Below are 14,272 nucleotides of genomic sequence, written 5' to 3'. Positions count from 1 at the left end.
AAAGTCTGCTGCATCAAAACACCTTTGACTGGAGGACCAATGCCAAGTACTGGGAGTTGTGGCTGGGGAGAGGAGAGTGGAGAAAAATAGCAGATCATATTTTTGAATTCATCAAGGAGGCAGCTTACATTCCAAAGGTGGGAGGCTAATAACAAAACATTATTCCAACCCAAGAGCCACCACACCTTATAAGCAGGACAGCTCAGCACCTCTTTCCACTGGCAAATGTTAATCTTCAGTTAATCTCAGCCGCCCTCCAGCTCCGCGTCTTGGCATCCCATAACCACTAAAGATAAAAGCAGGAAGGCAAGTCCACCCAGGTTTGAGGTGCTGGAGTCACTGTGCAAAAGGACCAGTCTTTTTTTCCTGCCTACTTGCATTTCCAAATCGTGTGCCTTTCTCATCACTGTTGATGAGAAAGTCTTTTGAGTTGGTGGGAGCAGATATTCCCTTCATATTTTGCTTTTGCAAGAAGGCAGGTTGGCGGGGGAGAAAAGAAATACAGCTTTTATATGTTTTAAAAAGTGAGCTAATCCAACACAATGATTTGGGTTATCTAGAAGTTACACTTTGACCAGTTAGAGTAGGAGCTTCATTTTGGGGGGCAACAGGGTGTGGGTGGAGAGAGAAGCAGGGGAGAAACCTATCTCAGAATGGCCGTTTTTCAAGAACTGGATTCATCCATGCACAAGGCAGTTTTTGAAGCATTTCAGAGGAAAACATAGAATGGGATGCACTGAACTGAAGGGGGGCAGTTGTTGTTCCAGTTTTTAAATTCATGGACAGCTGTCGGAGGGCCTGACAATGACAATCCTTGAGAGGTCTGTGTTTTGATATCATGTCGCGGATTGCAGGGGCCTACGATGTTAGGAAGGCTGGGAGCCCAAGAGTCTCTCGATGGCGGCGTTGATGTCTCCACCAGTGGCAATGAGCGCCTGAAGGTTTGCCTCACGGTTGATGAAGCCCATTGCATTGAGCTGCTCAAGCTGCTGCTGGAACCGGACCTCTGGACTCTGTGCCTGTCATGGTGAGGGGGGGAGAGAAGAGGCAAACTGTACAGCAAGCACGGCTCAATGCAGGTAATCTGGCACAGACCAAGTAGCCTACACAAACCCCGCAACTGCAACCCCTGTCCTCATGCACCCATGGCTTCCAGCAGCCCTTTCACACCCAGAAGATCACTGCAGTCTGCGGGATACTCTCTCCTGCAACTAAGACAGTATGGTCATTCCTGGATTGCGATAGCTTGACCAGTTGTCCATGCATTGGTAACCTCATGGTTGGATTACTGCAACATGCTCTATGGAGGGGCTACCCTTGGGGTTTATCCAGAGGCTGCAGCTGGTGTAAACTCAGTAAATCGGTTGCATGTGGGGACAAACTACCACCAGCAAATAACACCTCACTTGTGGGCTTTGCACTGGCTGCCCATTTGCTACCAGGCTAAGTTCAAGGTGCTGGTACTAACATGCAAGTCCCTACACAGCTTGGGACCACAGCCCTTGAGATGGCACCTTGTTTTTTATACACCCAATAGCAGAGTTGAGAGAGGCTGTGCCAGACAGGAACAGCAAGTGCTGGGCTATGTGATAAAAAGTCAGATTCATATGTCTGCCTGAGACCACACTTCAACCCAACCAAAATGTGTCAAGGGAAGAAAGGACAAAGACTCAGGACAGAAATGCACCACTACCTACTTGAGAATTTGCACCGGCCAGTAGCTGGATCATGTGCTGCATGAGCTGCTGGTGGGGGTTGCTGTCCCCAGCTGGAGAGGCACTAGCAGGTGTTGAGGCGGAGGAGATGGGGGTCTCGGGGATTGTGCTTCCTCCGGCAGAGGGCGGAGGGACGCGAGGTGCTCCAAAAGTCCCAAGGCTGCAAGATGAGACGGGGAAGCTACTTAGTGCAAGGCAGCAAATCCCTGAGGGAAGGCGGCTGACTTTAGGGACCTGAAGCAAGCCTTGTGCAGAGGTTGGCCACAGTAAAAATCACAGAGAGTGTTGCAGCTACTGGAACAGGGGAGATATGGTTAAGTCTGCCACCGATTCTTGGTTGTAGCCAGTGTTAAAGAGTTGACCCATTAATGTGACTAATTTGGGCCTATTAATTTCTGAGGTCTACTCAAAAGAGAACTGAAACCTTGGAAATATACAAATGCAGGAATTGTTGTTTCCAGTTTGCAACACTGGTTGCATTTCAGTCTCTGCGTAAAAAATATATTATCGATTGATTCTCTCAGGCCTTTTCTGGACACTGATACCAATTGAGTTATTACAATGCCTGTTTTGACTTAACCCTGGCTACTTTTGCATTCCATAAGCTAAGCTTAATTGCAATTTCCCCTTTTCTACACAGCCTTGTGATGTTTACATGAAAGGCAGTATAGAAAGTCTTAATAAGTAAAGTAACAAAAAGCCAGAAACAGTATGTCTTTACCCCGCCATATTCCACCACAAACAGAATTTCTAGGAAAAGGCTTGCCACATATATTGTTGACGCAAACAATATGCATCGTGTTGTTCCCATGAAGCCTACAGGAAGGACTTCTATGTTGATCCTCAGTAGTTGAAAGCAGGAGCAGGAACCTCCTGCTGCTTTGCTGCCTTTCTTCAGAGGCTGAACCCTGCAGTAGAGCCCCCAAGGCCTGAGTCAGCTCCTACATTACCTGGAAACCAGTCCTGGGGCCTCCGTTTGCAGCGTTTGGAGCCCCTGCTGGATCTGCAGCAGGGCCTGCATGGCACGAGGGTTGGTCAGGATCGAGAGAGAATCAGGGTTCTGCATCTGGGGGTGGGGGGCGACAAAAATCACCAGTGAGCCACCGGTTTCACAAGGAAACTGTGGATTGCTTCTCTTGAATGTCTTCTACTCTGGTCCTTTAATCATAAAGAAAGCTGAAGATTTGGGATACAATTCAATCACATCTTAAACGCATTTAACTAGTGTGGTTCCAACATTGCATGGTTGAAGGCTGGCTGGTTGAAACTGCACAAATGAAATGCACACCAGTTTTTTTCTGGCGCGAAAAAGCTCTCTGCCTTGTATACCAGGCAAGAAGGCCCTCTTGGCACACCAGCTCTGAAAGCCTGGAAATGGTCACATGAGATCTCTGATAGGCCTGTGCCATCTTGTGAGAGCATCCCAGAGCCAGCATGCTGAGCAGGCCTTGCCCAGTAAGCAAAGCAGAGAGCTCAAAAGTTCTATGCTTTTCCTTATGGGGCAAGGCCCACTCAGCTCACTGACTCCTGAAAGCTAGGGGTGCTTGTGCGGGGGACGTTCCAAGGGTTTGAGTAGATGCATTTTACCCCTGTGTAAAATGTGACGGTACTGTATTGGCTACCGGAAGGGTTTGATACTACTGCCAGTATTGCGGAACTGCTAGATTGTTACTGAACGGCTATCACTGTTTCTCTAGCAGGGGTGCTTAACCCACAGCCCAAATCTAGCCTCCTTCCACAAGTCCCCACACAATTTGTCCTGTTATTATTACTTTAACGGTTTTACTAATGGCTACTGCTGTGATTTGGTTATGCCTAAAGGTTTTTATGCCCCCTCCCCCATGGGTCAAATGCAGCCCTAGGCCTTAAAAAGGTCAGCTGTCAACCCCTAATCGTATAGATTACCATTGTTCACTTATAACGTAGCTCTTGGTAAAATTCAAAATCAGCAGTTTTTCAATAGAGCCAAATGTTAACTGAGCTTTCAGATGAGAGCTTAGTGATTCTGTCTCATAGTTATTCTAAACAATCCTATACCTAAACTATCACTATTTTATTAAAATACAATGGTTTCCATCCTGCATTTTATTCAAATACTCAATTACATTTTTTGTCATCTGGTGATATTCAACCTTTGGGGGGTTTTCATTGGGACTGGGCAACCTCCTTTTTCATTTTTTGTCCAGTCACTGGACACTGGATTTTAATATCAGTTCAACTGCCACCAAGGTATGCCACTCCCTCTGTCTGTTAACTGTAGCTATTGCAGACCCAAACACAGCGGTAGAGCACACGATTTGAATACAAAAGGTCCCAGACTCAATCTCTGGTATCTCAAATTAACAACAGATTATCATCATCAATATGAGGCACCCAAGGTGGCTCACGGTAGGATCAAAAACTTTTTAAAAAACAACAACCACAAATCAATAAATCTACAAATAAAATGGCAGCAACAACAAACTAACAGAGAATGTAAACTAAATAATAGCAAGGGAACCAGACAAAAAGTCAGGAATAGAAAGGCTGCCTTCAAACAGGTTTTGCTTTGTTTTTCAACTAACCACAGTTTCTTTTTATATTTAAGCCCAACTGAACTGTGGTTAGCCTTAAGTATGGCATGTTAAAAACTGAAGCAAAAGCTTCCAATATCTAACACGTGTGGCTGTGTCAAGAGTCGGAGTGGGGACCACACCAGCCCAATGCGGATGAACGTAATACTGAGTTTAGCATTCCATCCAAACCCCAACATCCAACTGGCCAAAGGGGTGCCTAGAAGAAAAAAAATATTATAATCCATCAGCAGGTAATGAGAAAGACCTTTCTCAGCCCAAAACTATGGTGAGCCAGTCCCAGTCAGAGTAGACAATACTGATAGAGCAGGCGAAATATCTCTGCGGCTTCAAGGACCCCCCAAATCCCCACAGCAGGGAGACTGCAGAACTGAAAATTATTATTGTGACATGATCACTAAAAGGGCCTGGCCAGTCCATTATGGATTTTTGTTCCTCAACCTCTACACAAAGCTCCTTTGAAGTCCAGCCCCAAGTAAACTATTAATCCCGAAATCAAGGACAACACTGTTTATGCCGCACCTGCTGTAGAAAGGCGGGTAGCTGGAGTCGCAGGTGCTCCTGAAGCGGGGGGTTGCCGGCGAAGAGGGGGACATTCACCATCATCTGCAAAGAAACGGAAGAGCAAAGGCAGCTCAGGAAGGTGGAAGTTGCTATTTCTAGCACAAGTCCCATGAAGCTAGGCAATAGCCGCATATTCTGATGCCACCAAAAGCACACAGATATACAACTTTTTCAGTCTATTCCTGCTCCCTTTTTGGAAGATTCGAGACAGATAACAGAAAGTCTTTCTTCATGCAGCACATAGTTAATCTGTGGAACTCGTTCCCTCAAGAGGTAGCGATTGCCACCAATTTACATGGCTTGAAAGGAGGATCAGACAAATTCATAGGAGGCTACTGATCCACAGGTGGAGGCAGCAATGCTTCTGGATACCAGCTGCTGGAAACCGAAGGAGGGGAGAGGGCTCCTGTACTCAGGTCCTGCTTTCTGCTTTCTCACAGGCATCTAGTTGGCCACTTTGAGGGCCAGCATGCTGGCCTGGATACGGGCCACTGGACTGATCCAGCTGCAGGGCTCTCCTTCCGGTAGTTTTTAATTCCACATCTAGTAATCAATTCACATGAAGGGCCCCATTCTGCAAACAGCACACACTGCAACTTGTAAAAAGCAAACATGAGAGTGCAGGTGTCATGAGGTTCTGTTGCATCTTTGTCAGTCACAGATTTGAAATCATTTTTGCTAAGATAAGAGCGCTACACTGCTCAACATCACACCAAAAGGAGGCTTCCTGGCTAACAGAACCCCACCTTTCCATACTGTGCCCTATGAATGCAGATTGGGCTGTACTCACTTGTGCTGCAATGTCAGGGTACTGGCCTAGCGTCTGCAACATTGTACGCATGTAAGGGGCAGATATCACGTTCTGCATGAGCTGGGGATTCTCTGAGATCTGCTGCAGAAGACCTTGCATCTCAGGGCTGCTGAACATCCCTGTAACAAAGGGGAGAGAGATGAAAATTAAACATGTAGCTCTGCCATCCTAGATGGCGAAAGATCCCTGAAGCTGCTTCCTGATCACACTCCAGCAACAAAAACAGGGATCTCAAAACTAAGTCCCCAAATTGGGTTAAGTTTGTTGAATTAAAAGGTCACTGGAAGCCCAGCCAATCCTCTTTCTGGTTTTACCCTTTGGCAGAATCTGGTTGGCTTTTGTTTTTTAACTTCACTCACATGGATGTCTTTTTAAAAACTTTAATTTCAAAAAGGTATCTTTTTTTACTGTAGCAATGAACAATATAATGAGATCCCTGCTTTTTCACCAACAGATACAAACCACTAAAACCCCCACAAAGCCTTTCCTAATTCAAAAAGTGCCATGACAGAGATAAACAGTTGTTTTGTGGGAATGATTGGCCAAATCAATGTACATTTTTTCACTTAATGCATATGCATGAAATACACAGAATGTGCTTAACAAAACCCGATTTTCCCCTCCCTGTTGAGCCACCTATTGGAACCTTCCAGAAAAAAGGACCACCACAAGCCCAGAATACATCAGTAACAGGTTAGGTATGCTAAAGAGTTAAACAGAATTGACTTAACCTATGTCAGTTACTTAATACCAGTATGCCATTACATTAGCTGGTAGAACACAGTAACAAGACTTATTTACTTACTGTATCTTTATCCCATCTTTGTCTCCAAGGCGTTCAATGGGGCGTACATTGTTCTCCTCCTCATTTAATCCCCACAACAGCCTTGAGAGGTAGGTTAGGTTGAGCAGCATTGACTGCCCCATAGCCAATTGGGGATCTGAACCCTGATCTCTCAGGTCCTAGTCCACTCCAACCACTATGCCAAACTGGCTCTCACTGGCTCAACAACCAGATTTTGAGGTTGGGGGGGGGGGTTTACAATATTTTTTCCTTGTGACCCATGAGAGCCTCATACTAAAGTAAGAGGGGTTTTCCATTTAACTGAGCAATAATTACGGTTCTTAAACTGTCACTGTGACAGAGTGGAAGCGTCAACTGATTCTCATCTCTCCAGAACAGTAAAACACCTTCAGGTTAAGCAACCACAGAACTACCACACTTAAAATGAAGAGCAGTTCTGTGATCTAGAAAAGCCAGCTCCAAGTGCAAACGTGCAGCTGCCAGGACCACCTACCGCCCCTCGGACCCCACACTAGCTATGTACATACCAGATCCTAGGTTGGTTGCGTTGATCCCCAAAGGGTTGGAGACAGTGGGTGTGCTTTGGCTTGTCACCGAGCCGGTGCTTCCTTCGCCGCTTGGTGCCTGGCCTTGAGAGGCAGGCGTGGGGCTCCAAGGGTTGGGCAGTGGTTCTCGGTTTTCTGTCCGCAGGGGCTGTGAGTTTGAGGTGTCGGAACTCCCAGCCAAGGCAGAGAAGGGATTATTGCCAAACTAGACAGAGAAGATGTGGCTCAATGAGTGACTCTGCAAAGTCTCAGACGAATTCTGCTTCACAGGATTAGCAAGAAAATGAAATGAAGGTGTGCTGGGATTACAAAACAGAGCTTTGATTTAAACTGCAGGTTTCACCAAAAATGTGTTTACCATGTGCTACGTTATTTACTGTAAGCAGCCCTGAGTCTCTAACTCTATTCAGACAGTACACAAACCACAGTTAAGGAGCATACCTATGATTTGGTGTGATGTCTGAACTGACAAACCATGGTTAAACCTGTCACCTAGGAATTCGGTCAAACATGGTTTAAACAACCTCTGGTTTGCAGACCAGCAACAGCTTTATGTGATCTTTGGAACTGACATACTATAGCTGTTGCCCTGTCACCACAGAAACAAAAGGAGAACATGAAAACAACCATCACTAAAACTTGGGTGCTTGCACACTTGTAACCACAGGGCTGTATCCTATCCTAGTCCCACTCAAAGCAGACTCATTGAAGTTTATGGACATGACTAACTTAATTTTGAGGACTTGGTTTGCATACTAATCTTTGAAAAGTACAATCACGTTTTTGTCATTCAAAAATGACGAAGTGATTTACATAATAAAACTCTAAGAGAGAATTCTAAGTCAATTTGGCAGGATTCATGTCAAAACCACAGAACATCAAAGTACTGCTGTGCTTATGAAGGCTAGGGAGGCAATCAGTCACAGACATTTATCAACCTGTCTGAGGAATAGTTCTGCCTTCATCCAACGAATCTTCATCTTGAAAGATTCAAAAGGAAGCCGTTCACAAAGGGCACAATTAGACTTTGGAATCTGTTGCTACCGAATGGGTTTAGACAAATTCATGGAGGGTGATGCTACCCAACGGCTCCTAATCATGATGGCTGTGCACTATGTTCAGTATTAAAGGCAGTATGCCTCTCAACACTCATTGCTAGGAATCAAAAGCTGGGAGAGGGCTATTGTGCTCAGGTCCTGCTTGAGGGGCTTGACAGAAGAGACATCTGGTTGGTCACTGTGAGAACATAATGCTGGATTAGGTAAGCCTTTGGCCTGATCCACAAGTCAGGCTCTTTTTGTGCTACTTGGAAATTTGCAATGCACCTGGTGAATCTTATGAAATATGAATTAAATGAGTGTTTTGTTCTGCTTAGAAGAGGCAGTCACACCTAGCCTACCTGTTCCCTGGCAGCACTGAACATGGGCTCCTGAATATCTGTGTACATTCGCCGCAGGGCATTGTACCCGCCAGGGATGCTCTCCAAATTGCTCAGGGCTCGGTCCTGGTTGCGCATCATCTCTTGCATCATGGCAGGGTTGCGTGCCAGCTCCATGGTCTGAGAAGAGAAGGGTAAACAGAAAATCATCAGCAGAAATATGACAAAAGCAGGCAATAATGGTTTGGGCTCTGAACTATGGTTAGTGCAAATCCTGGTTTGGTGTGATGCCTAAAACAAAATTCAAAGACTGCCTCAAGCCACAAGCAGGGAAACAACAGCCCACCTGGCGCATAAGCTCAGGGTTGTTCAGCATGTGGCTAATCTCTGGGTTGCGCTCCATCAGCTGTTGCATCTGGGGGTTGGCCATGATCATCTGCCGCATGAAGTCTGGATTGGACATCATGTTCTGGACCAGGGGGTTCTCCATGATCTGGGAGAGCATCTCTGGGTTGGACATCAGCTGCCGCTGCATCTGCTGCTGAAGCTCCATGAAGTTCGCAGAGCCCATCCCCAGGTGACCAAGCCCAGCAATGCCACCAAAGCCAGCTGAGAGAAGACAGAGAGAAAGGAGCCACAAATGAGAAAGGTCTGCCTGGGGCTGAATGGCTAAAACCAGCTTCCCAGCCACATCTCCCTCTTGCTCCTTCTACTACCAACACAGAGCCATCGGTGTAGCCAAGGGGGGCAGCTGCCCCCCCCCCCAAATCAATCAAAATCAAAGGTTCTCCCCCCCCAAAAAAAGCCAACAAAAATCCTGGCTACACTCATGCTCAGAGCTTACTGAAAAGGCAGGATGAGATTTAACAACCCCAGCTCCTGCTCTCTGGGATCTTGCTGTGCATCAGACCCAGCAGCTCAACAACCCTCAGGGGCCGGCTCAAAACACCCACAAGGAGAATAGCATGGGTAGGCAAACTAAGGCCCAGGGGCCGGATCCAGCCCAATCACCTTCTAAATCCAGCCCTAAAATTACTGCTTTGCGATTTCTTAATGGGATATGGATTTGCACTAGTAAGTTTATTTTACATATAGCACGGGGATGAAGACACCTCTATAAAAAGGGCTGCAACCCTTTAGAACAGGGGTATGCAACCTAAGGCCCAGGGGCCGGATGCGCCCAATCACCTTCTCAATCCGGCCCGCAAACGGTCCAGGAATCAGCATGTTTTTGCTTGAGTAGAATGTGTCCTTTTATTTAAAAAGCATCTCTGGGTTGTTTGTGGAGTCTGCCTGGTGTTTTTACATGAGTAGAATGTGTGCTTTTATTTAAAATGCATCTCTGGGTTATTTGTGGGGCATAGGAATTGGTTCATTTCCCCCTAAAAAAATATAGTCCACCCCCCCAGGTCTGAGGGACAGTAGACTGGCCCCCTGCTGAGAAAGTTTGCTGACCCTTGGATAAAAGTATGAATAGACAAGGCTGGGGCTCCTAAAAGTGGCCAATTTTTACACGCATCATGTGATTAAGAGGGTTTTCCCTCCAGTATTTCTCTTAAGCTTTTAAATCTCAGAGTCCACTAATAAACCCACTAGTTTACCTGGAGCACACACCTCATTTTTAAATTATTCTTTCAGTTTTCTTTCTTTTTGTCATGTTTGCACTTTTGTTTGTTTTGTTAACAAATCAATAAAGCAGAACTGCCTGCCTTGAGATCCTCAGACCCTGGAACTCTGCTCTCACGCCTGCTGGGGTGGGAGCAAAGACCCCAAAATGTCCCACTGGTGCCCAAGAAGACAGGAAAGAAAAAGGCTAATCCGAGCAGAAGAAACTCAGCAACGCTCACACAAGATGGAGGTGGCTCCGCCAGGGGTTCCATCTGCTGCCAGGCCTGGCGTGGCTCCCAATCCGCTGCTCCTCCGGCTGCTGCTCCCTACATCAGAGAGTGTGTTGCTGGATGTTGAAGGCTGAGGTGGTGCTGCAGGGGAAGCAGGGGCTGCAGAGGGAGTAGCAGCAGCAACAGAAGTAGCAGTAGCAGCAGCAGGAGGAGGGGAAGCAGCAGGTGCCACTGAAGGGTCTTGAGTCCTGCAAATAAAGGAAAGTGACAAGTGACGATACAACTGTTATGTGAACATATAGCTCACCTTGAATTTAAAAGGAAGCTACTATCTCCCTACAAAGTATATTAGAATAATTTAGTGTGTGTGCTCAGTGACTCTTAGAACCCTGAATTTTGCAATGGCGAAACTCAAGCCACACAGTTAGGTATACTGGGGGTGGGGGTGGGTACTCTTATTTCTCATCTCAGCCACCAGTAAGGTAAAAACAGAAGAACCCACAGATAAAACAACGAAGGCCAATAAAAGGGCTCTTAACTACTATTAACTACTACTACACACACGCTCCAGTAGCCACCCAGGTAACCACCAAATGCAAGGGCACCCAGAGAAATGCAGAACTTATTCAGTGGACGGCTTCACAGGGGAGACAGCAGTCCTTTAGGATACCTACTTGTAGGCTCTGAATAGGAGAACCTGTAATTTACTTTTGAAAGTATTTCTGGCTGACACCACCATAGCATTCCATGTTTTCCCCTGGATATTTATGTTTGTTATTTAAACCTGCTTGTCACCTACTAAAGCCACACTGTGTTGTTCTCTTTTACTATGAATTCAATATGGTGTTTTTATTTGTGTTTTCCACGTTTCAGTTTATATATAAACAAAGAGGCAAAGAGGAGCTATTTAAAATAATTCTTATTCAGAAGGATTTGAGCCAGTCTTTTGAGGGGGGTGGGGAAGCTGTCACTTACTAAGCAACATATCTGCAATATAAACTAAAGCTGACTGAATGGGCCTGCTTTTCCGAGGAAGCTCTTACTTCTGTGGAGTTTTGATCACCAGATGCACCGTCAGTCCATCTTTGATGCCGTGCTGATTCAAGGTATCCCCGTCTTTCAGAATCTTCCCGGCAAAGATCAGAACCAGCTGATCCTGTTTGGCTTTAAACCGACGGGAAATCTCTTCTTTAAACTGGAAAAATACATTTTAGAAGGTTAGGCTTTCCACAGACATTCTTGCAGTGGTCAAGAAGGCGAAGCGGTGGCAACCCTCACCCCCTGCAGGTCCATTTAGTCTTCCTGCCTCCTGGCTTCACCTTACCAAACACTGTTTCTTCATCCACACAGCACTCTGCTTTCCCCTGACCACCTGCTTTCTCCTCCCTTTCCCTTTTCATCCTAACCTGACCTACACCTACACCCAGGTAGATTCCTGTGATGCAGGAGCGCCACAGATCAAGTCTCACCCCTGCTATGAACACATAAGCTCCTCTAGTTACTTGGTCTCTTAGCCCCCCTCCCACCCTGCAATATGGGGAAACTAATACTGCCCTTCCCATCAGGATTACCGTATATACTCGAGTATAAGTCGACCCAAATATAAGCCGAGGCACCTAATTTCCCTACAAAAATGTGGGAAAGCTTATTGACTCAAGTATAAGCCGGTTCACCTTTGTCACTGTGGTAGAGGAGGAACGAGCAGCCCAAAGCAGCCCTTTGGGCTGCTCCTTCCTCTTCCTCCTTTGCTGCTGTGGAGCTCACCCCGTCGCAGGGTTTCGAACCACCATTCTTCAGATCAGCAAGCCCTAGGGCTCTGTGGTTTAACCCACAGCGTAATGTTCCCTTGTGTTATACAGAGAAGGCTGGGATCCTGTCCTGTTTAAGCAGGAGCCAGGGAAAGTGAGCACCTGTGGGGTTTTAATACTTCCTTAACTGGGGTCTAAAGTTTGCATTTATGTGAGCAGTTCAGGAATGGAACAAGCTGCCTGGGGAGAGTAAAGAACCACCGTTCTTGTACACTTCTTAAGGAATGGTTGACTTGAGTATAAGCCGAGGGCAGCTTTTAAAGCACAAAAAGTGTGCTGAAAAACTAGGCTTATACTCAAGTATATACGGTATGTCAAGAGCTTCAAACATTCAGCGAAGTTATTACATAAATCAGCATTGTCCAACCAGGTATCCTGCAGATGTCTGCAATCCAAAACATTTGGAGGGCACCAGAATGTTTTTATTACTCTCTGCCACCTCCCCTCCAAGCCCCAGAGAAGGCTTCAACCCATTCAAAATTTCCCCCTCTTTCAATGCATCATACACCACAGAAAGATCTGCAACAAATTCCTGGATCCACTCAGCTTTTGTCTGTCTTCCCCACAAGGCAACACTCTCGTCTTAATTTCTTCTCTTTCTTCACCTCATTATCCCGCCTCAACCACTCCAGATTGTTCACATTCTCTTCGCCAGGCTTTACCCATTCTTCGTTTACCCATTCTCTCCCCTCTCAGACAAATCCCTCAAGCCTGATCTGCTTCATCACTATTTCTCCCTCTATGTTGCAGGCCCGCTTGCTTCCTTGCCCAAACTCTTTGCCTTGCCCAACCCACCCTTATTTCCTTTCACTCTGATCGACCCCATTCACCACCACCCAAAACATGGGTACCCATGTTTTATCTCCGCTCCTCTTCCATTTGCTTCTCTTCAGGAACCCATCCGACCGCCTTGTCCTTAGTCCGGCAAGCCTCCCGAATCCACCCCTCGCGCTAGGCTCGGGCGGGGGGGGGGCGGTGTCTTGCTGCCTCCCTGCGACCCTCCTGCCCTGGAGATGGTGCAGCTGAAGATGCTATTTCACGCGCGAAGCATCGGAGGGCCCTCCTTGCACAGAGACAGCCCCAAGCGGCCCCTTCCCCCAAATCCCACTCATCGGCGCCTTTCTGTTGCGGGAGGCGACCGCGGACTCCCCCCCCCCCCCCCCACAGCCCAACCTTCAGGCACCGACCACCCCTCACTTCAGCTCCGGGAGGGGTGGATGGGCGCTCCGTCATGTGACTCCTGGCCGCGCGGGCAGCGCGGTGGGGGGTCTCCTCCCTCCGCCCCCCAATCCTTCCAGCGCCTCAGAGCCCGCCTCGCCCCTTTGTTCCTCGCCGCCGCCGGACGGTAACGAAAAGGGGAAGAAGGAAAGGCAGACAAGCGACACTCCCCGCCCCTTCCCTGGCCTCCGCGCGCAGCGGCTGAGGGGTCCCGGCGACAGCTTCCCCGCCCCCGGCTGACCTCCTTGACGGAGACGCGCTCGCCGGTGAGGATCTCCTCCTTGTCTTTCGGGGTCTTCACCGTCACGCGGATGAGGAGCCCCCCCGGGCCCGACTCGGAGCCGCCGCCCCCGCTTTCTGCGCTGTCGCCGCTGCCTCCGCCGCCACCAGCCGAGCCGGGCCCGCCGCCGCTCAGCTCCGCCATCTTGGCCGACCGCCCACCGGCCACCGAGGAGGTAGGGCCAGAGAGGCGCCGCTGCCGGCTGCTACCATAGAGACGCGGCAGTCGTCATTTCCGGTTTCTTGAAAAGCACTTCCGATGAAGCATTTTTTTTTCAAACTCGATGCAGGATTAGGATTGAAGAGGCATACAAAATACAGATAGGAACGCGGCGCCTCCGTGGAAAAGGCCGCCGCAGGCGCCATTCTGCGGTTCTCTCAGAGATTTCGTGGATGGTCGGACGCGGCGCCGCATTTGCCATCTTCGTGGTGGAAACAGCCCTCCCTAGTGTCGTTCTGCACCGGAAATGCTTGATACGGAAACCGCTCTTCACGTTCCCGGGCTAACAGAGATAGGAAAAGTTGAGAGTCACACACTGGCGGCCACTTTTCGGGGTTTTAAAGGGATCTCTGGCCTTGGCTGTCATTCTTCGCCCAAAGCGAAGGGAGAATTCATTAGGAGGAGCCGAGAGAGAGCGGGGCGGATAGAGCGGCCCTCCGCCACGTACCTCCTAGCGAGAAGTTGGTGAAGCCACAGGGAGTGGGGAAAAACCGGAAGTGATGTTGAGATGGGAAAGA

The 14,272-nt window shown here is 47.9% G+C and overlaps 1 protein-coding gene across 1 annotated transcript; it reads right to left on the bottom strand.

The window, feature by feature from the left end:
• Positions 1-480: 480 nt before the first annotated feature.
• UBQLN4 (ubiquilin 4) lies at positions 481-13,694 on the bottom strand. Its single transcript, XM_033174521.1, has 11 exons — positions 13,497-13,694; positions 11,273-11,424; positions 10,239-10,477; positions 8,738-9,000; positions 8,413-8,571; positions 6,996-7,218; positions 5,643-5,782; positions 4,811-4,894; positions 2,666-2,781; positions 1,698-1,875; positions 481-1,019 (listed from the first exon to the last, which is right to left on the bottom strand). Exons 1-11 carry the CDS (start codon positions 13,677-13,679, stop codon positions 867-869), a joined length of 1,890 nt encoding a protein of 629 aa, XP_033030412.1. The 5' UTR covers positions 13,680-13,694; the 3' UTR covers positions 481-866.
• Positions 13,695-14,272: the final 578 nt, after the last annotated feature.

This window comes from Lacerta agilis, chromosome 17 (assembly GCF_009819535.1).
Source record: "Lacerta agilis isolate rLacAgi1 chromosome 17, rLacAgi1.pri, whole genome shotgun sequence".
Lineage (NCBI taxonomy): Eukaryota > Metazoa > Chordata > Lepidosauria > Squamata > Lacertidae > Lacerta > Lacerta agilis.
This window is presented reverse-complemented; position numbering and strand designations above follow the sequence as displayed.

What these genes read in the sequence shown, in the direction of transcription:
- UBQLN4 (XM_033174521.1), bottom strand. Translation starts at nt 13,679, where the DNA reads ATGGCGGAGCTGAGCGGCGGCGGGCCCGGCTCGGCTGGTGGCGGCGGA. An exon ending in CGCAACCAACCTAGGATCTG is followed by an intron (nt 5,783 to 6,995) that starts GTATGTACATAG and finishes CCTTTGTTACAG; the next exon opens with GGATGTTCAGCAGCCCTGAG. An exon ending in TACCCGCCTTTCTACAGCAG is followed by an intron (nt 2,782 to 4,810) that starts GTGCGGCATAAA and finishes CCCCACCCCCAG; the next exon opens with ATGCAGAACCCTGATTCTCT.